The following is a 23666-nucleotide window of genomic DNA, read 5'->3' on the forward strand; positions in this document are numbered from 1 at the left end:
CGTTCCCAGGCCAGCCAAGAGACATAGTCCCTCCAGCGTGTCCTGGGCTGTCCCCTGGGCTGTCCCCTGGGCCTCCTCCCGGTGGGACGTGCCTGGAACACCTCCCGAGGAAGGTGTCCAGGAGGCATCCGGTATAGATGCCCGAGCCACCTCAAATGGCTCCTCTCGATGTGGAGGAGAAGCAGCTCTACTCCGAGCCCCTCCCGGATGGCCGAGCTCCTCACCCTATCTCTAAGGGAGTGCCCGGCCACCCTATGGAGGAAGCTCATTTCAGCCGCTTGTATCCGGGATCTCGTTCTTTCGGTCATGACCCAAAGTTCATGGCCATAGGTGAGGGTAGGAACGTAGACCGACTGGTAAATTGAGAGCTTTGCTTTTCGGCTCAGCTCTCTCTTCACCACAACGGACCGGCACAGTGCCCCCATTAGTGCAGCAGCCGCACCGATCCATCTGTCGATCTCCCGCTCCATTTTTCCCCCACTCGTGAACAAGACCCCGAGATACTTAAACTCCTCCACTTGAAGCAGGAACTCCCCTCCAACCTGAAGAGGACAGGCCACCCTTTTCCGGTCGAGTACCATGGCCTTGGACTTGGAAGAGCTGATCTTCATTCCAGCCGCTTCACACTCGGCTGCGAACCGCCACAGCGCATGCTGTAGGTCTTGGCTAGAGGGGGCTAGCAGGACCATGTCATCTGCAAAAAGAAGAGACGAAATCCACTGGTCCCCAAACCAGACCCGCTCCGGCCCTTGGCTGCATCTAGAAATCCTGTCCATAAAAGTTATGAACAGGACCGGTGACTAAGAGCAGCCCTGCCGGAGTCCAACATGCACCGGGAACAGGTCCGACTTAGTGCCAGCATTGCGGACCAAACTCCTGCTCTGCTCGTACAGGGACCAGATGGCCCCTGATAAATGGCCCCCGATTCCATACTCCTGGAGCACCCCCCACAGGGCATCACGAGGGACACAGTCGAATGCCTTCTCCAGGTCCACAAAACACATGTGAACCGGTTGGGCAAACTCCCATGAACCCTCGAGCACCCTGTAGAGGGTATAGAGCTGGTCCAGTGTTCCACAGCCAGGACGAAAACCACACTGCTCCTCCTGAAGCCGAGGTTCGACTATCGGCTGAACTCTCTTCTCCAATACCCTGGCGTAGGCCTTACCAGGGAGGCTGAGGAGTGTGATCCCCCTGTAGTTGGAACACACCCTTCTTATGTAGGGGGACCACCACCCCAGTCTGCCAGTCCAGAGGCACTGTCCCCGACCGCCACACAATGTTGAAGAGGCGTGTCAACCATGACAGCCCAACAACATCCAGAGATTTGAGGTACTCAGGGCGGATCTCATCCACCCCCGAAGCCTTGCCACCGCTGAGCTTTTTAATCACCTCGGTGACTTCAGCCTAGGTGATGAAAGAGTCCAACCCTGAGTCCCCAGCCTCTGTTTCCACCACGGAATGCATGCTGGCAGGATTGAGGAGATCCTCGAAGTACTCCTTCCACCGCCCGATAATGTCCTCAGTCGAGGTCAGCAGCCTCCCACCCCCACTATAAACAGTGTTAGCGAAGCACTGCTTCCCCCTCCTGAGGCGCCGGACGGTTTGCCAGAATCGCTTCGAGGCCAACCGGTAGTCCTTCTCCATGGCCTCACCGAACTCCTCCCAGGCCCGAGTTTTTGCCTCTGCCACAGCCCGGGCCGCAGCACGCTTGGCCTCACGGTTTATTTGTAAATAATATTAAAAAAATCTTAATTTTGATTCCGCTTCACAATCAAGCATTATTTTGTGTTTTGTTATTTTTCTCTCTTCCATGAAATCCCAATAAAATGTCTTATCATTTGTGGGCAAATGTAGCAAAACAATATGTGGAAATGTTTTGGGTTTTTTTGCAAGGCACTTTATTTAATCTGCAAAGAAAAGGCTTGCATTGCAGTGGGCTGTTCAAGGATGATAACTTGTGGTTTTAACAGTCAATAGTTAGCAACAAGTTTAGATTTCTGTTCCTTATTTTGTCATTTTTATCACTCATCAGTGTGTAGTTACAGCTCTGCTTGGTTGAACACTCGTTCGACGTCTGTCCACTTTCTCCGTCCTTTTCTTCGACCATCTCGGATGTTATTACTGATGCCGTATTGATGTCTGGGAGTAGCAGTAAACAGAGACACACCCTGCATCTGTGGAACTGATGCCAGCTCTGTTCAAAACAGGAATAACTTCGAGATGTCTAACATGCGGCTGCAGATCTGTGGTCTGATGTTGTCTAACATGGTTGCGATAGAATATGTTCCAATCTCTGTTTTATTTAAGTTTTGAGAATGAGAGATCTAAAACTCTGTGCTCCAACTCCAAGCCTTAGAGGCCCTGAATTCAGGATGTGTTCGAACCTGTGGGATGCACCGTTACACCCTCAAACCTTAGACAGCGCTATAAGAAGCCCAATGTCTGTATTTCATTTGCCTGGAGAAAGTTTGCTCTCCTTACATCTGAAAACATCCACTCATGGCTCGAATTCTCCCGGTTATTGATCTAGTCTTCTCGATGCCTCTGCCCTCAGATAGATTACATTTCAATTTTGCTGCTGCTTCTCTCGGCTGCGCAGACTCTGGGAAGCGACAATGGAAAGGATTTTATTTGGTGATAAATGGGCATTGGAGGGTTATGCTCAGGATATTATACTATTTCACTGCTCCTCAAGGTAAACTGTCAGTCCTGGTTAACAGAGGAGAACTATGTGAATGTGTACTTTTTTCATCTTTTACTGTAAGCTGGTCTCAGCCTGCAGCACAGCCATAATACATTTAGAAATAAAAGCTTCCTAAATGCATTTGAGCTAGTCATTGTTTAGATGACAATGTGAGGACTACTTATAAATGGTTTCCACCTGTCAGTACCCTAATCTTTAATGGTACATACAGGGGTTGGACAATGAAACTGAAAGACCTGGTTTTAGACCACAATAATTTATTAGTATGGTGTAGGGCCTCCTTTTGCGGGCAATACATTCTTGGGAATGACATATACAAGTCCTGCACAGTGGTCAGAGGGATTTTAAGCCATTCTTCTTCCAGGGTAGTGGCCAGGTCACTACGTGATACTGGTGGAGGAAAACGTTTCCTGACTCGCTCCTCCAAAACACCCCAAAGTGGCTCAATAATATTTAGATCTGGTGACTGTGCAGGCCATGGGAGATGTTCAACTTCACTTTCATGTTCATCAAACCAATCTTTCACCAGTCTTGCTGTGTGTTTTGGTGCATTGTCATCCTGATACACGGCACTGCCTTCAGGATGCAATGTTTGAACCATTGGATGCACATGGTCCTCAAGAATGGTTCGGTAGTCCTTGGCAGTGACGCGCCCATCTAGCACAAGTTTTGGGCCAAGGGTATTCCATGATATGGCAGCCCAAACCATCACTGATCCACCCCCATGCTTCACTCTGGGCATGCAACAGTCTGGGTGGTACGCTTCTTTGGGGCTTCTCCACACCGTAACTCTCCCGGATGTGGGGAAAACAGTAAAGGTGGACTCATCAGAGAACAATACATGTTTCACATTGTCCACAGCCCAAGATTTGCGCTCCTTGCACCATTGAAACCGACGTTTGGCATTGGCATGATTGATCAAAGGTTTGGCTATAGCAGCCCGGCCGTGTATATTGACCCTGTGGAGCTCCCGACGGACAGTTGTGGTGAAAACAGGAGAGTTGAGGTGCACATTTAATTCTGCCGTGATTTGGGCAGCCGTGGTTTTATGTTTTTTGGATATAATCCGGGTTAGCACCCGAACATCCCTTTCAGACAGCTTCCTCTTGCGTCCACAGTTAATCCTGTTGAATGTGGTTCGTCCTTGGTGAGTTTGCTGACATTACCCTGGATACCGTGGCTCTTGATCAGAATCAGAATCAGCAAGTTCGTACATACAAACAAGTAATTTGACTCCGGTACACTTTGCTCTTTGGTTTTGTTTTTGCATTATAGAATATACATACACTTTGATACATCACAAAGACTTGCAATTTGTCCTCTTTTGAACTCTGGTATGTCACCCATAATGTGTGCATTTCAATATTTTGAGCAAAACTGTGCTCTTACCCTGCTAATTGAACCTTCACACTCTGCTTTTACTGGTGCAAAGTGCAATCAATGAGATTGGCTACCAGGCTGGTCCAATTTAGCCATGAAACCTCCGACACTAAATGACAGGTGTTTCAGTTTCATTGTCCAACCTCTGTATGTTGTCAGTATTATTCTTCATGTTGCAGTTGTCTGTAAGGTATTTAATGCCATAATTTAGTTGAATGTCTCATGTTTGAATGCTTTTTTTTTCTCTCTAAACTACATTTGATCCTCCATGGTGAGGCCACCAGGTTTTTATGAGTTGTAATTCGCATCATACAGACATCACGGAGGTGAAGATTGCTTGTAGTGGAGGCAATCAAGGAAAGAGAGCGCATCATATCTCTAAACTGTTCAATAATTCCTGCATGATGTTTTTTATTGGCCGCTCACTGACAGCACGGAGTGATGGAGGAGGCATGGGAATGCATAGGAAGCAATTTATGGTCACCTTGCAGGAGTGCATTTTTCCTGGTCATGGAGCCAGACAACAATTAGATGTTTATGAGATCGTCAAGACATGATATCTTTGAGTAAAAATATGACGGTTTCACAATATTAACACAACAAAACAAAATGTGTTATGCAATGTTATTGTTTGTAGTTAAAGCAGAAAGGCTACAATAATGCATGCTGCTGTCAGGATAATGCAAATGTTAATTATTGTGTATAATGTTGGTCTTTGTAACATTACCCTTTTTTTGCTATATAGATTGAAGTTAAAATATAGAATTAACACCTGAAAGAAGGGTCAGCAGTTTTCAAGTGCTTATTGCACATAATATACATATAGTTTGCATTTTAGCCCTACAGAGTGAAACAAGTACAATAAGTTGCTACTGGTTGGTCTAACCTCCCAATATCAACTGTCTGCTAGTGGTAGTTATAGCTAGCCTGCAGTCAACTGCTTAACAGACATGTCGCTCCTGATTTGTCCATTGTAGTTTTAAAACAGGTACTTTCACTGTTTCTCACAACTCAGGTGGAGAAGGGCTCTAGGTCAATTTACACCTTCCCCAATTCAAGACTGTATCCTTGCTTTCCCATTTTGTTCCCCTTCTATTTCAATAATCTGAAACAAACCAATACAAATTAAAAAATAAAACAAAGAAACAAGTAGTATGCTACTACAGTAAGAGTTGGGTTTTATGAAAATATTTCAGCACATTATTACAAGGAGTGCCAAAAAATGTGAGGTGTGGTGTATGGGTGAACAGAAATACATACTAAATATAATAGGTAATTAGTAAAAATTTATGGTGAAATCAGATCCACTAATCTGTTTTTATTTATTATTTGTCCTGTTCTTCACTCCATATAATAGTCAAAATGTTAAGCCTCACCTCAGAAACACCCAATTTTCCTGAAATGAAAAAATAAAGACAGTATTAATGTAATGTAATGAATCCGTACAGGCTGTTTATGTTTTTGATGGCAACCTCCCCACCCTCTGACCTGCAGTAGGAAAGTATAGATCTGTCACATCAGGTGATGTCTATAATTTTTTTTTATATTAACTTTCCAACTGTCAGATCAATGCATTGCTCCAGTTAGTTTACCCTCACCAGATATGAATTTGGGTTTTTTAGCTTGTGTGTAAGGACACCTTCAGCTCAATAACTAAACGTCCTGGTTTGACAATGTCTGCACTAAAAACCCTTTAGGATATTATAAAACTGTTTCAGAAACAACTAGGAATGGCTCACCCCTCTGAAATAGTTACAATAATAGTAGATCAATCAATATTAAGAAGAAATGTTCTAAAAGTATCAAAGAAAAACTTTGTCATGCTGTCAATTCCTACACTTTAGAATAAAATCCATGCGCAACCAGTCTGGCTGATGACACTCACTGTAAGGCTCCCTGCAGTCAACCCTTCTTTCTTAATGACCATGTGTTTTCTGTTTCTGTGGCCAACGGCAAAGCTCGGTGCCTTTGGCAGGAGGTGCCTTTATTTCCATCGGGCCTTCGGTCCTCGTTATCAACCCAATGTGACCCTCATAGGAAGTACTGCAGGCTATTATGCTGTATTACTAGCCACAGATCCCCCATGTGGAAAGACCCAGGAGGGCCACAAAGTTAAAGCAAGATGAGGAGAGTGAAGGACAGACTGGCTGTCATGGTCCTAATTTTTTTACTCTTGAATCTTTGCTCAGTTTTTGCCTCCGGAAATATAAACCCACACACCGATCAGTTGATAAGTTAAATATTCTTAACTTTCTCTCTCATGCACAATCCTGCTTTCTCACTGCATCGTCATTACCAACCACACACATTTTATTTGTGTATTTCCTCCCTTGAAGCTGATATGTTAACTAGAGAAGCATGGATTAAAATTGTTATGTCCAGTTTCTGCAAAGCTTTGACCCACCAATACTTATTTTGGCTGATTTAGATTTCTCTCTTAAGAATGATAACATAAGAAGATATAAGGAAAGCATTAAGAATATTCTAGCCTTTCTACCTTGAGCAATCATAAATGATTTATATTAGGAGCAGAGACGATGTCAATACAGATATATGAGAGAGGAGTCTTAGTAAAATAGGGCTTTACTATGTCTTTAAAATAGAGGTAAAATGATTAAGTTGATATTTTTAATTGTCTTTAGCGTCCTATATCTAAGATGAGCAAAATTAGCTAGCGTCACTAAAGCTGCAGTTTTCATGTGTAAATGAAATAAGTAATGTATATCCTTACCTTATCACTGAGATTTCCAAATCTATCATTATCCAGAACAATGTTTGAAAGCTCAAAAATATTAAATAGAGCACCATTGCTGTACGCTTGATCTAATGCTTTTGCATTTTTGGCCAAAGCACAGAAAAACTACAGCGCTTGTAGCTTACTGTTCATTTTGAGGATACCAGGATGGATTGTTTATAGCTGCAAGCGAGCTAAACCCAGATTTGGCTGTCAAAGCGTAGGGGTGCTGCTTTGGTGTCAGAAGATGTGACAGATGCAGTTAGTTCTTGTATACTAACATAATCTTTTAGCTTTCCCACAAAACTCTCCAGCACATCATTTTATATATTACAAACAACATCAGGTGGATCTTGATGAAATGAAATCACATTCCCTCCACACATCACACCACATTAGAAAAGTAGGTTTTTACATCTCACTATGTATTTTCTGTATATGGTAGGGGAAGTGTTTTCAACCATCTGCCCAAAGAAATTGGATGATAAAATGTATCTTTTAAATATCTTTGTCTTAAATTTTGATACGTGTTAATTTTTTCTGGTCCAGTCGTGGTGTCTGTTACTTCACTCAGTAACAGTATCTACACTGTAGAGTGTTGTTGTCAGCGGCCTCATATGAGGCATTCACCAATTTGGATTTTTAGGAGTTTGACGACCTGGTCACCGGTGAAGGCTGATCAAGCTGAACATTTCTTGGTGCATTCCTTGCTTGTAATAAGCTGCTTGTAATTTCTTGCTTGTTTTGTTTTTGTTTTCTAATTACCTCACCCTTTTCACAGTCTCATTGCATTTTTAACTATTCATAAAATGAAATAATTTAATGCCATGTAAAAGTCGTTACACCAACAGCAGCATTTCTCAATAGAAAATTCAGAGCTGGTATGAACAGATTTCAGTGATTTCAGTGTTTATACAAGATCATAATCACTGAGTTGTTACATCATGTTGATCATTTCACACATGCCTGATCAAAGTATATTGATTTCACACCATGAAGTGGGGTAAATTGATCTATCAGGCAGCCTCCCTGCGTTTAAATTAACATTCAAGCTGTTTTATTTCTTTGTTTATTTATTCATTCATGTTTAGTTTCTAGTTTTCTACTTTTTATTACCATAGAAACCAAAACATCTGAGCTGACGCAAGACTTTCAAACACGAGCTGTCACACTGGTGCTGAACTGGCACTTTTCAGTTTCTTTTGTTTCCAGCTCTGTGACCCAGCTTTGCAGCGTCTTGTTCTGCCGGCCATGTTCTATGAGCATAAATATTAAAATGCATGTGTCTCAAAATCATGATTGTGGCATTCAAGTTTCAGAACTTATCACTGCATGATTTGCTTTGGAATATAGCAGAATAGAGATTTTTACAGACTCTGCTCCCTACTCTTTAGTAGCTCAAACGAGTCTCGCTGCTCCACTGACCCATCTCTTGCCGTTATATTCATGTCTCTCCTTTCACTGCACTCTGAGTTGGGATTTCTGAGGCATGGTTTGGTTGATGGGATGTGGCAGCATTTTAGCGAATGTTGTACTTTTCCTTATTAGCACTGAAGCAGAGGGAAAGTAGGGGGGCTCAGTCTGCAGGACTGAGTGCATCAGAGGAAACACTAAAGGATGACACAAGGGAAGAGGGCGCTTCTCCAGTCTGTTTAAAATGTAATTGCTTTGGCTTATTGGATACTTGTGTTTCTCTATGGTAAAGCTAATTAAAGCTAATTTTGTTCAGCTAGACCCTGGCATTTTTACGCATCCAAATTTGGAGGAAGTGATCATACATTTCACTTTTATGCAAATACATAACATGAAGTTTGATAGATCAAATATCCAAAAGAGGAGCACAAAGAGCTGTGGTTCATCACAGAAGCATTTCCATGGTCAAGAAAAGCCTTCTTACTTAATTAAGCCAAATGAGGGACTCTTCAAATACAGACACTTGCACAAGTATTAATAATCCTTGAGGATTGTCAGGTTATAACCACAATTTGAATGTATTTTATTTTACACCAGTATAAAGTGGGGCATAATTGTGGAGCAATTTGAATTTATGTCTTTACCTCAAAATCAAGCCTAAGGTCTTTTTCTAATTAAAACCATACACATTCGTACTATTGTAAAATAGATGCACGTACAAAACAAGTTCAAGCCCAAATATATATCTACATCTTGTGTCTTCAGGTATTTCAGTTTAGTGTGAGTAGATTCAGTCTTTTACATTTAGCAGCAAAGCTCCATTGTAATTTTTGTTTCAGACTACTGACAAAAGTTATTGCTCTTAATTTGTCTCGCTTAGTGCCCTCGTCGTCAGTCTCTTTTTGTCTCCGTTCCATGCAGCCGTCCTTCCTTATCAAACCAGGATTTGCCACATTTCACTGGCCACATAATGGCCTGCCCTCTATCAAGTCCGAGGAATTTGAAGGGCTTTACACTACAATCAGTCATCCACCCGTTCATACACACATTCACACACTGACAGTTGTAAGCTACATTGTAGCCACAGCTGCCCTGGGGCAGACTGACAGAAGTGGTGAGGACAAAGGAGGGGAAGAAGGCAAAAATCCACAGAGGGGTGGAGTTTAGAGGAAAGATTGAACCCGGGATGACATTTTGGTAATATTAAAACATTATGATGATTCTCAGTGAGGTCAAGACTGTCTCGCAAAGTGATATCCAGTTGCAGTTAGCCTGAATTCAAATGGCAAAATTACCACCAAATCTCCCACACCTCTTAGAATGTCAGCAGCACAAAGTTAGCATCTAATTCATAGCTCCCAATTGTTTTGGGGGGGGCTTCTTAAAGGATTTTTGGCTACATTTGATAATCTCTTGCTAAAAATCTAAAGACTTGTCAAACCTGAAGTGGGTAATTCCACACTGAGATAAGCTTTTATAAAATCATGGCTTGTGAAACTTTTAATTTGCGAAAACACGAGAAGATTCAAAGATTTAAAGATGCTTAATTGTCATTACAGGAATAACATACAATTAAATTTTAGTGAGTCTCCTTAAAAGAACACCATGCATTCACATTACAAATGCCTACCCCTCCCTTCATTACTTATTCTCACTGCACACAATTATATACATTTAGACACCCTTTAAAAAAAACTCAATAAGATATAATAACAACAGATAAGAAACAGACGAAGAGCTTAGAAGGGGCATTTTCAAAGATTTCTTTGACATTATGATCACTTTAGATGTGACTCATCTTAAGAACCGCAGTAAAGAAGTCAAACCTGAATTAAAATAATCTATGGTGATTACAGATTCTTCAAAACAGTTTTTAATTTAGGAAACACTTACACTAGTTGTTAAAAGACAAACACATATTTTCTTTAAAAATTGGTCTTCTCTGAATGTTCTATCACAATTATAGATGTTATATTAACTTACAGTTCCAAACAGGACTAAAAGTCAACTTTATGTTACTGTCTGTGTGGTGTATGCTGATGGTTTGCTCATCACTGATTTCCATCGATGTACTATATATATCTATGCTCTGAGGCTGCAATGTTAAAACAAAAGCAACAGCATGTTTGCATATAGCAGGTGATTTTATATGTAATACATGACAATATTAAATGAAAGTGAGAACTGCCTCTTATAAAGAGATGACATACAGACTGCTTTAGACATATTTATAGATTAGCTAGCTGTGCTGGGTTTGAGGCCAGTTTATGAAATCTCAAAGACGACTCTTTTACTTGACAAGTCTACATGTACACACATAAGCTGTCCCCAAAAATAGCGTTCATTGTTTCCTTTTCAGAATCCATGGTATGATGTTTTTAAGACCTAAAAATCCCTTCTTGATTATGATGTTTAAAGTGGTGGAATAAATGTACTCATTTAGGGTAATTATTGCCTCAACATGCATTTCTATGTTGCTGTGTTTGCAACAGCAGATTTTTATCTGCTACAATAATTTATTACATTGCTGATGTCTTGTCCATGACCTGATCTCCTTGACTGATGTAGGCGGCATGCAGCTGGTCTGGTTTCAGATGGAAGAAGAAATAAATGTTGTGCGAAACTTGCAGTTTTGAAGGAGGATGCATAGAACCTAAAGAAAATAATATTGTTTGTTTTTTTATGCACAGAACATTTAGTTAGTCTAACTTCATTGTACCATATTTAAACCAAAACGTGTCATTTTAATTTCTCACCCTGGTCAAAGTTTTGCTCCAAAGTTAAAAAGAAGGTGTAAAAGGTTTTATTTATTTTTATTTTTTTTAGATGTATCGGAGTAAAGGGGCCTAATACATTGTGTGGATTAGTGCAAACATTTACTGATGATAAAATCATTGCCATTTAAATGTAATCATTCGATTTCATGTTGTGACCGCTTTTTTATGATGTCACAATATTGTTTGTTACCTTGCGGATCAGCTGCACGGTGGCGCAGTTGGTAGCACTGTTGCCCTGCAGCAAGAAGGTCCTGGGTTCAATTCCCAGCCAGGATCTTTCTGCATGGAGTTTGCATGTTCTCCCCGTGCATGCATGGGTTTTCACTGGGTACTCTGGCTTCCTCCCACAGTCCAAAGACATGCCTGTTAGGTTAACTGGTCTCTCTAAATTGCCCTTAGGTGTATGAATGAGTGTGTGTATGGTTGTTTGTGTGTTGCCCTGTGATGGACTGGTGACCTGTCCAGGGTGTACTCTGCCTCTCGCCCATAGACTGCTGGAGATAGGCACCAGCTCCCCCACAACCCATTATGGAATAAGTGGTAGAAAATGACTGACTTGCTGATCAGCAAAAGCAAAGGAGCAACTAAGTCATATGGACACAAACATTGAAGAGCTACACTTTAACTTGTTGATATTCACGTTTTTTTTTATTTTCCTCTCCAGCTGTTTATGTGTGTTTACACAGATTTATGTGCTTGGGTTTGCATGAGGCTGACGGATGCATAACCAAAAGGGCTCTTGTCTCAGCACATCAGTAGATGATTGACTCCCCATGGTGCATCTTTGATTATTTAGCTAACAGGTCTCTGCAGCAAGTATATGCAAACGTTTCTGTGAGACGCTTGCCATCTTCTTACCTCCTCCAGTGTTCTTTTAAAACCCGTCCACCCATCTCTTCTTCCTCTCCTTCACTAATTCTCTTCCTACATCTGTCACTTGTCTCTTTTCTCCCTCTCTGCTACACTGGCTCCCAATTTTAACAAGCTGCCAGGGGACTTACATGAGAGTACACCCAGAAATTTGTTAAAGGGATCTAAACAGGAGATGACTCATTCCCAGATGGCTCTATTGCCATCTCGCCAGATCTCCTGATTTATTTTATTCCCTTTAACCACTGCTTTTGAGATCTTCATCAACTAGACAGTATTTTTTTCCCAGGAAAAATAAATAAGAGCATAATCAAAAAAAAACATGCAGCACAGGTTTAGTTGTTCCCTTTAAAGCCATTTCACGTTTTCCTGATGCTTGATCATTGCAGAATTTTGAGTGATGCGTTAGAATGTAACCATTATCTTATAATAAGAAAAAATACCCATATTAGTCTGTTCTTTGGTTATACGTTAATCCGTTATTAAAAGGCATTTTAAGAGGTTAGTTAAAGTTTGTGCTTCACTAAGGCCGCATTTGAAATCAGAATTTCAAACGTATTCATACTCCGTCTTTGAAAAATAACTCAAGCTACAGATTTTCAATTGGATTTAGGTCTGGACTTTTACTAGGACATTTTAAAACATATACTGGTCCTTCTCAAAATATTAGCATATTGTGATAAAGTTCATTATTTTCCATAATGTCATGATGAAAATTTAACATTCATATATTTTAGATTCATTGGACACTAACTGAAATATTTCAGGTCTTTTATTGTCTTAATACGGATGATTTTGGCATACAGCTCATGAAAACCCAAAATTCCTATCTCACAAAATTAGCATATCATTAAAAGGGTCTCTAAACGAGCTATGAACCTAATCATCTGAATCAACGAGTTAACTCTAAACACCTGCAAAAGATTCCTGAGGCCTTTAAAACTCCCAGCCTGGTTCATCATTCAAAACCCCAATCATGGGTAAGACTGCCGACCTGACTGCTGTCCAGAAGGACACTATTGACACCCTCAAGCAAGAGGGTAAGACACAGAAAGAAATTTCTGTACGAATAGGCTGTTCCCAGAGTGCTGTATCAAGGCACCTCAGTGGGAAGTCTGTGGGAAGGAAAAAGTGTGGCAGAAAACGGTGCACAACGAGAAGAGGTGACCGGACCCTGAGGAAGATTGTAGAGAAGGGCCGATTCCAGACCTTGGGGGACCTGCGGAAGCAGTGGACTGAGTGTGGAGTAGAAACATCCAGAGCCACCGTGCACAGGTGTGTGCAGGAAATGGGCTACAGGTGCCGCATTCCCCAGACCTGGGCTACAGAGAAGCAGCACTGGACTGTTGCTCAGTGGTCCAAAGTACTTTTTTCGGATGAAAGCAAATTCTGCATGTCATTTGGAAATCAAGGTGCCAGAGTCTGGAGGAAGACTGGGGAGAAGGAAATGCCAAAATGCCAGAAGTCCAGCCGTGTCAGCTGTTGTTGTTGGTCCACTGTGTTTTATCAAGGGCAGGGTCAATACAGCTAGCTATCAGGAGATTTTGGAGCACTTCATGCTTCCATCTGCTGAAAAGCTTTATGGAGATGATTTCATTTTTCAGCACGACCTGGCACCTGCTCACAGTGCCAAAACCACTGGTAAATGGTTTACTGACCATGGTATCACTGTGCTCAATTGGCCTGCCAACTCTCCTGACCTGAACCCTATAGAGAATCTGTGGGATATTGTGAAGAGAACCTTGAGAGACTCAAGACCCAACACTCTGGATGAGCTAAAGGCCGCTATCAAAGCATCCTGGGCCTCCATAAGACCTCAGCAGTGCCACAGGCTGATTGCCTCCATGCCACGCCGCATTGAAGCAGTCATTTCTGCCAAAGGATTCCCGACCAAGTATTGAGTGCATAACTGTACATGATTATTTGAAGGTTGACGTTTTTTGTATTAAAAACACTTTTCTTTTATTGGTCAGATGAAATATGCTAATTTTGTGAGATAGGAATTTTGGGTTTTCATGAGCTGTATGCCAAAATCATCTGTATTAAGACAATAAAAGACCTGAAATATTTCAGTTAGTGTGCAATGAATCTAAAATATATGAATGTTAAATTTTCATCATGACATTATGGAAAATAATGAACTTTATCACAATATGCTAATATTTTGAGAAGGACCAGTATATGCTTTGATCTAAACTCTTCCATTACAGCTCTGGCTGTATGTTTAGGCTTTTGTTCTGCTGGATATTGAACCTCTGACCTGTCTCAAAGTTTCTGCAGCAGCCTTCACCCAGGATTGTACAGTATTTAGCTCCATCTTTATTTCACCAACTCTGATCAGTCTCTCTATGCCTACTAAAGAAGAACATCCCCCAGCTTGATTGTGCCACCACCATGTACAATTTGTTAACTTTGACCCTTTCGTAGCTTGTGGCAAAATGCAAACTACACTTCTATGGATTTTAGCCTCTTCAATAAAAGCCATATTTGTGGAATGCACAACATGTCCAGAAATCCCCCCTCTCATGCTGTAGGCAGATTCTGTTAAGATTCTCACTAGTGCCTTTTTTTGCTCAAAAGCATTCCAGTACATTTTACCAATTGGTATCCCCCATCTTCCCAGACTGGTGTTTTTGGTGCCTCTGTCACCTCGACATGAAGAGGTGTCTCAACATAATTGTACAGATCTTCACCTGCAAACCTGGCAAGCACTGACATGTCAAGATTATCCTGGCTTGTGTTGACATATTTGCCAACAAGAAACATTAAGACAGGTTATCCTTCACCCATGACTTGGACGTTCCCCTTCATTAAGAGAACAGATGCCAGCTGGTTAACATCAATGGAAAGTACAAGTCCTTGATGAGCAGCAATGGCCATATCAAAGAGGTCTTCAATTATACTTCTCAGCACAGTAGTCCAGCTGTAATATGGAGGACAAAAAGGCACTGCAGAATATAGTAAGGGGAGATGAGAAGGTTATAACATCATCCTACCCAGAATTTGCCACTGCAGGAACATGGCTTTGAAAATTGCAAAAGAAACTCCTCATATTCCTCTCTTTGAACTTTTTGAATTGCTGCCATAAGGCAATCAAACTGTCCCTGAGAACAAGGACGTTGAAGCAAAGTTTAGAGCAGAGGAAAAATGTATGGTTACTGTGATTTCTCCCATGGAAGAGGAATGTGCTGTTGTTAACAAAGTCTTTGCTGCCCAGGCAACAGACATCAACCACTCTCTTGCAGTGTGATTGGTGTGTCACAAATGTTTCAGCCCTCACGGACAACATCAGATCATTCTGTTGTGATTTCGCTCATCAATTATCTCTTCTTTTCCTCCATCCCACCTGGTCATCTCTTTTGTCTTTCCAATTGCAGCCAGGAATGTGGCTTGCCGCCTAATCGCTGAGTTTTTTGTTTGGTAGCAAGTTGCTTTACATAAAATCTTTTTTCAAATGTGTAGTAACACTTGTCTTTTATTCTGAAAAAGCCTCTTCTAACTTTTTGTATTCAAGCCCACAGCTCTTTGTGTAGCAACTTCATTCGTTACACCGAATTCATTAGTCTTCTCTTAGGGAATGCATTGTTGCATAAAGTAGATGTATTGCAACAAGGCAAGCTTCCATTCACATTCTTGCTTGGTTACTGGTTCAGAATAAAATCTATAGGGATGCAAATGCTTTGTGTGTGCATCTGAAATCAACAGAAGCTTGTCAGCAGCACAGGTCTGTCGCTGTATGTGTGCGGCCCACATCTGCTGTATGTTTCATCTATTACATCACAAATATCTTTAAAAAGCTGTAGTCTTGACCATCACGCTTTGGCTGTGTTGTAGAACCCAACCTTAAAGAATGGGAACACCAATTGGTAACAGTCGACTCCCAGCCCAGGCAACCTTGGCTGTATGTCATCTACCTCTCTCCACCCCTTTCCTGTCAGTTTACTGTTGAAAAAAAAAAATAAAGGCCACTTTTGCCACAAAAAACAACATTTCCCCTCCATTTTATTATAGCAGAAATATGTCTCTGATTCTGTGAGTCATACAATGTTTTTAAAACCTTTGGTGGATGTAAAAGCATGATGTGTCACACAGATCTGATAAATGAAGAGTTTTGGACCCTCTCTATATGCTATGATTCCAGATCATCAAACACTTGCAAATAAAAAAAAGAAACCTGGTGTGTTTCTTTAAAAATGGATCACATGACAAGGGTTCTTTAGAGTTGTTCCTTTTCAGAAAGCTACAGAGGATTACTGTAAGACTGTAGTTTCCTGGGGCCCTACAGAGCATATAACACCGCTCAGCTTATTGCTTCTTGTTTCTGGTTTTCAGCTTAACAGTGTCACTTTAAACTCTCTGCAAGTTCATTATCACATTCATCAACTTTGTTTCCATACTCATTTAGGTTTCAAGCATGTAGTAAAAAAAAAAAAAACAATTGCACGATTTCAGTCCATCCTAAAAACATTATATATAAGTTAGTGACTGAAAGGTGAATTTAATAAAGCTGTTTTCTAATCTTACTTCCCACTTTTCATTAAATATGTCAGTGTGTGAAACACAAATGGACAGTGAGTAAACCCTAACATCTATCTTTTATTTCTGTGAGTGAGCTGTATGTCCATATGAATAGACATACAGGTCCTTCTCAAAATATTAGCATATTGTGATAAAGTTAATTATTTTCCATAATGTAATGATGAAAATTTAACATTCATATATTTTAGATTCATTGCACACTAACTGAAATATTTCAGGTCTTTTATTGTCTTAATACGGATGATTGTGGCATACAGCTCATGAAAACCCAAAATTCCTATCTCACAAAATTAGCATATCATTAAAAGGGTCTCTAAACGAGCTATGAACCTAATCATCTGAATCAACGAGTTAACTCTAAACACCTGCAAAAGATTCCTGAGGCGTTTAAAACTCCAGGCCTGGTTCATTACTCAAAACCCCAATCATGGGTAAGACTGCCGACCTGACTGCTGTCCAGAAAGCCACTATTGACACCCTCAAGCAAGAGGGTAAGACACAGAAAGAAATTTCTGAATGAATAGGCTGTTCCCAAAGTGCTGTATCAAGGCACCTCAGTGGGAAGTCTGTTTGAAGGAAAAAGTGTGGCAGAAAACGCTGCACAACGAGAAGAGGTGACCCGGACCCTGAGGAAGATTGTGGAGAAGGGCCGATTCCAGACCTTGGGGGACCTGCGGAAGCAGTGGACTGAGTCTGGAGTAGAAACATCCAGAGCCACCGTGCACAGGCGTGTGCAGGAAATGGGCTACAGGTGCTGCATTCCCCAGGTCAAGCCACTTTTGAACCAGAAACAGCAGCTCAAGTGCCTGACCTAGGCTACAGAGAAGCAGCACTGGACTGTTTCTCAGTGGTCCAAAGTACTTTTTTCGAATGAAAGCAAATTCTGCATGTCATTCGGAAATCAAGGTGCCAGAGTCTGGAGGAAGACTGGGGAGAAGGAAATGCCAAAATGCCAGAAGTCCAGTGTCAAGTACCCACAGTCAGTGATGGTCTGGGGTGCCGTGTCAGCTGCTGGTGTTGGTCCACTGTGTTTTATCAAGGGCAGGGTCAATGCAGCTAGCTATCAGGAGATTTTGGAGCACTTCATGCTTCCATCTGCTGAAAAGCTTTATGGAGATTGAAATTTCATTTTTCAGCACGACCTGGCACCTGCTCACAGTGCCAAAACCACTGGTAAATGGTTTACTGACCATGGTATCACTGTACTCAATTGGCCTGCCAACTCTCCTGACCTGAACCCCATAGAGAATCTGTGGGATATTGTGAAGAGAACGTTGAGAGACTCAAGACCCAACACTCTGGATGAGCTAAAGGCCGCTATCGTAGCATCCTGGGCCTCCATAAGACCTCAGCAGTGCCACAGGCTGATTGCCTCCATGTCATGCCGCATTGAAGCAGTCATTTCTGCAAAAGGATTCCCGACCAAGTATTGAGCGCATAACTGTACATGATTATTTGAAGGTTGACATTTTTGTATTAAAAACACTTTTCTTTTATTGGTCGGATGAAATATGCTAATTTTGTGAGATAGGAATTTTGGGTTTTCATGAGCTGTATGCCAAAATCATCCGTATTAAGACAATAAAAGACCTGAAATATTTCAGTTAGTGTGCAATGAATCTAAAATATATGAATGTTAAATTTTCATCATGACATTATGGAAAATAATTAACTTTATCACAATATGCTAATATTTTGAGAAGGACCTGTAGACTTGGATTTGTACCTTCATTCTTGTCATTTATCACATATTGGCCAACTATTATGTATTTTGCACCAATAGCTGTTCTTTAAAACAAACTGTCCATTTGGAATCCGTATAAACCATGTTGCCCACTATTTTTATTCCCTCTGTAGGACTTCCTCACAGATCTGATGATGTCTGAGGTGGACCGCTGTGGGGAGAATGAGCACCTCATCTTCAGGGAAAACACTCTAGCCACGAAGGCCATTGAGGAGTACCTGAAGCTGGTTGGTCAGAAGTACCTGCAGGACGCCCTTGGTGGGTATTCAGGGGTCACGAGGAAACCTAAGAGTGCAAGAGTTATTGGCACCTCTGGTAAAGATGTGTGAAATGCCTTTAAATACCTTTATTTAATTGCAAAACATAGGAAAATTACAGCCTTTTCAGTTAGGGGGCTGGTAGAGAGGAAGATATTCCTTATTAAGAAATATACTTTCTTACATAAAATCATAGGTACCAAAGTTGTTGTCTTCCCCCTTTGGTAATAGGTCAGCATGTAGTTGTCTTCAATACCATTTCACAAGTTTGCAGCTCACAGAGCAAGGGATCTTTCACAATACCTCTTTGCACAACCTCTCCAGATAATCTGTTATGCACTCCTCTCTTCCTCTCACAATACAGGTATTTGATTTAGGTCTGGGGTCTGAGATGGCAATGCACGTTGTGTCTAGTGAACAATTTCTGTGTTGATTTGGTCAGTTGTTTTGGGTTGCTATCCTGCTGAAAGACCCAATGATGATTTTTAGTATTTTCGACAGAGTTTACCAGTTTGTGTTTTTAAACTGCCCTGGTATTTCAAAGAGTTTATGAGGTGTGAAGGAAGTAATGCATGCACTCTGACAAGGTTCCCAGAGCCATTAGAAGAACAACAGGCCCACAGGCATATACAGGTTGTTATTGAGACATGTTTACACACTGACCTTTGAAAAAAACTGAACTTGGAATTTTTGACATATTTCTATTATAGGAAATGTTTTTATAATTTTTAAAGAACCACCATTTTTGTATTTTTACGTTTTACAACAAAGAAAAGCATAACAGAAAAACGCAAAAAGTGGATGGATAAATTTTTTGCCATGCTGGTGTTTGTGGAAATTATTTATAAAAAAGCAAATGGTTTCCAACCTAATCACAAAAAAAAATAAATCTAAGGAATATGTATTGTACTTTTAGTCCTTCTGTTGTGGAAATTCAATGAAAAAATTAAAAACCTCTAAAGCCTGCATTTTTATTATTTCTATATTTAAAAATATTCATTGATTCTTTGTCATTTTTTGTCAAAGTTATTAGGAGCCAACAAGTAAGGGTCAAAGAGCCAATTGATTCTCCAGAGCTGCAGGTTGCAGACCCCTGATTTATCTAAATAGCATTTCAACGGCTCTGTGATTTTCCTCACTTCTTCCCAAAATTTCACCAACTTTCAAGAAGATTCCATTCTCACAGTGTGAAATTTGTCATTTTATTTATGGTTGCAGCAAACGTATCTCCATGGTAATCATCTCTCTGTTTTTTACGCCTTCTTTGTTACAAGAAAAGGTTTGCCACAGCAGCTATTGCCCCATTTACACGTTACAAATTATGATGAAGAAAATAATCGACAAAACATTTTGTCATTTGAAGATGAAGAAAATGAGGATGATCATTTGACCTAATTTTATGTTGGTCCTCATTGCTGAAGCAGTCTAGACCATCCTCATTAGCTCTCGCCTCAGTATTTTTTCAGGGCAAAATATTATGCATTGTGTGAAGAGTGAGTCCATGCTCTCAGACATGGAGCCCGGAGTTATGTAATTAAAGAGTAAAGTTAAGTAAAACACCAATATTGAAATGAATGATGATCTCTATGGTCATGCTGTGGGGTTGTTTTTCTGCACAGTGCTGCTATGCACATACAGGTTGATTTGAGATTAGCCAAATATAGAGAGACTTTTCAAGAAAACCTGCTCCAAAGTGCTGTGGATCTCAGACTAATGCATACAATGACCCGACACAGCCAAGATAACACAGGAGTGGCTTGTGGAGCAATCTGTGAATGTACTTATGTGGGCCAGCCAGAGCCCAGACATAAAGCCAATTAATTCAATTCAATTCAATTCAAAGATACTTTATTGATCCCTGAGGGGAAATTAGAATTCCAGTACAACCCTTCCAAACATACATCATGACACAAGACAAGGGGGGGACGGGTCACCGAGGCTTTGCTGCCCACTCACAGGCGCTACCCTAAACATCTCTTGAATAAACCAAAAGGGCTGTCTACTGAATGAGCTTGAGAGGACCTGCTAGAAAGCACCCCCAAAACAGGAAAGCAAAAATTATAGACATACAAAAAACACAATTGCTTCAGCAATGAGGACCAACATAAAATTAGGTCAAATGATCATCCTCATTTTCTTCATCTTCAAATGACAAACACAAGATGTTTCATACTTAGCTACCTATAATGTTTACATTTTTTGTAAGCATGTTTTCACATGTTTAAATAGAGTTTTTAAACCAAACTATACTCTAATCATTTTTAGAAGGTCTGAAGCAACACAATGTGGAAAAAAGTGATGGGGTGTGAATACTTTATGGTGGGACTTTATTGTCTCTTTTCCAAGCACAAGACTGAGGAGGACTACTGTTTTTCATCTGATCCTTTCTTCTAAACAAACTTTGTACAAATTACTCAGGAGTATTAGGCACAATGTAACCCAAAGGTTGGAACAAGCTTGTTCGTCTATCTGAAGCTCTAAAAATCTGCACCTTACATGCACTGTATGCTTTTCTGTCTGTTTAATTTAGAGAGGTGCACAGCAAAAGTTTATTCTACAAATGGTACACACATCCTCTCTGGCACCCATCATCACTGTTATCTTTGTATGCTGCCGGGATCAGTGGTTGCTGTGTGTGTTTATGTGTTTCGCTGTGTGGCTTATTTTGTAGCTAGAAAGTTGTTCTGTTTAACTTTGAGTCTGTCTCAAGGTTGATTCAGAGAAAAGTGGTCAATTAGCATCACTGCAATGCTTTTGTTGTTTGTCGCCTCACTAAGCTGTTGAAATTGTACCCATGAGTTGGCAAAAAAAAGAGACAGAAGATAGACCTATTCCCTATTCAGAAATTCCGATATCAGTGTCTTAATCCACTGCCAAACTAAAGAAGGACTCCATTTTAGGACTGACTCAGGCCCATTTTACATTAAGATAAAAAAAAAAATCAGGCGCTCTTTGTAAAATGCCCCTAATTATGCATGGTGGAAAACGAAGGTTTCCTGGTTGAGCGTGCATGAAACTTCTGTGACAAGCTCATGGTGGTCATATCTGGGTTTTGGGTGCTACTTGAAGAAGCCCAATAGCAGGACTAGTTGTTTGTGCATGAGATGTGGATTGGTCACGAAGGAGGAACCACACCATCTTCATGCCATGGCCGCAAAGTCATCATACCCACAACTGGCTGACAACACTCTTAGAAATTTATTAAAATACTCTTGGTGCCTCAGGTGCTATGCACATTAAACAATCTATGGCCACCAGCTGTGAAGACCGAAGCATGCACATAGACAGTGTCCATCCATCCATCCATTGTCTTCTGCTTATCCGGGGTTGGGTCGCGGGGGCAGCATCCTAAGCGAGAGCCCAGACACCCTGCAGAGGAAACTAATTTCGGCCGCTTGTATCCATGATCTCGTTCTTTCGGTCACAACCCAAAGCTCATGACCATAGATGAGGGTAGGAACGTAGATTGACCTGTAAATGGAGAGCTCTGCTTTTTGACTCTCTCTTCACCACAACAGACTGGTACAGCCCCCGCAACACTGCTGACGCAGCGCCAATCCATCTATCACTCTCCCACTCTATTTTTCCCTCATTTGTGAACAAGACCCCAAGATACTTGAGCTCCTCCACTTGAGGCAGGACCTCCCCCCCGACCCGGAGAAGGTACTCTACCCTTTTCCAGCTCAAGACCATGGCCTTGGACTTGGAGGCACCGATTCTCATCCTGGCCACTCACACTCGGCTGCGAACTGCTCCAGTGAGAGATGTAGATCACGAGCTGATGAAGCCAATAGGACCACATCATCCGCCAAAAGCAGAGAGCCACCAAAACAGATCCCCTCAACACCTTGGCTGCACCTAGAAATTCTGTCCATAAAAGTTATGAACAGAATCGGTGACAAAGGACAACCTTGGTGGAGTCCAACCCTCACCGGAAACGAGTCCGACTTACTGCCGGCAATGTGGACCAAGCTCTGACACCGGTCATATAGGGACCGAACAGCCCGTATCAAAGGGTACCTGGTACCCCATACTCCCAGAGTACCCCCCCCTACAGGATTCCCCAAGGGACACAGTCGAATGCCTTCTCCGAGGTTCGACTATCCGACGGACCCTCCCCTCCAGAACCCCCTAATAGACCTTATCAGGGAGGCTTAAGAATGTGACTCCCCTGTAATCATAGACAGTGTGACTGAGGGAATGTGTGTTTTTTTAGGCCTCAGTTTAAATGTACCTGGCATAATAAAGAAAGTCCTATCATATAGCTGGAGAAAAATATCCACACAGGAGCCTGCACCATAGTGTAATTATTGTGCTAGGTCACACAATCTGCGGTGAGCAGAACTCTGTACAAAAACCCCCCTTACCTGCATCCTTTATTGCTGCTGGTGGTAGTGCTGATAGCTCTGGTGGTCTTTGATTCTCCACAGCAAGATTAAAATTGATGATATAGGTGCAGAAACCACCTATATACTCTATGGGGAAATTCTAGTGATTGTAAAGAAAAATCTTAGAACTAAGGCCAAGTGATGTTGTGGAAGGATAGCAGGAAAGCAGATGTCAATAACCAGTTGGTGAGTAGCTAGTAGGAGCACAGTAATGTCTTGATTGCTCTCACAGTGGAATTAGGTTTGTTGCGACTGAACACTATTTTTTTCTTCAGGTGAATTTATTAAGGCTCTGTATGAGTCAGATGAAAACTGTGAGGTGGATCAATCCAAGTGTTCTTCTGGTGACCTGCCAGAGCACCAGAGTAACCTGAAGATGTGCTGTGAGCTGGCCTTCTGCAAAATCATCAACTCATACTGGTGAGTACGGCAGCCCCTTCATCATCTGCTTGGATTTTATTTTACTCAATGGCACACATTTAGCCTGGGCTTCAAAATGCATTAATTTAGGAGTGTTTGATTGCATACATTGGTTCATCAACAATGGCAATACTTCACTGTGGCAATACTACATTATGAAGTATCATTGTTGCCATTATGGGCCATTATGCGGGCGACCGTGGCGATGGTGGCAGGCTTGTAACCGGTGGGTTCGAGCCCCCACAATGTCTGTCTTAGTTGTTGTGTCCTTGGGCAAGACACTTCACCCTGGTGGCGAGAGGGCTCAGTGGCGCTGATTGTATGAGAGCCCTCACTTCTGTGGCTACCACTGTAGCTCACCACTGTTAGTGTGGGAATGTGTGTGTGAATGGGTGGATGACTGAATGTAGCGTGAAGCGCTTTGGGGTCTCTGGGGA

General features: G+C 41.4%; 1 protein-coding gene across 6 annotated transcripts in view; it reads left to right on the forward strand.

The window, feature by feature from the left end:
- The window catches only part of dab2ipb (DAB2 interacting protein b), a 211915-nt gene that overhangs the window by 163526 nt on the left and 24723 nt on the right, over positions 1-23666 (forward strand). For all 6 annotated transcript variants that reach the window (XM_047372559.1, XM_047372562.1, XM_047372560.1 and 3 more), the window contains 2 exons: positions 18278-18422; positions 23085-23229. In XM_047372559.1, coding sequence (XP_047228515.1) covers positions 18278-18422; positions 23085-23229 — 290 coding nt within the window. The remainder of the gene's footprint in view (positions 1-18277; positions 18423-23084; positions 23230-23666) is intronic.

Source organism: Girardinichthys multiradiatus, chromosome 8, assembly GCF_021462225.1.
Source record: "Girardinichthys multiradiatus isolate DD_20200921_A chromosome 8, DD_fGirMul_XY1, whole genome shotgun sequence".
Classification (NCBI taxonomy): domain Eukaryota; kingdom Metazoa; phylum Chordata; class Actinopteri; order Cyprinodontiformes; family Goodeidae; genus Girardinichthys; species Girardinichthys multiradiatus.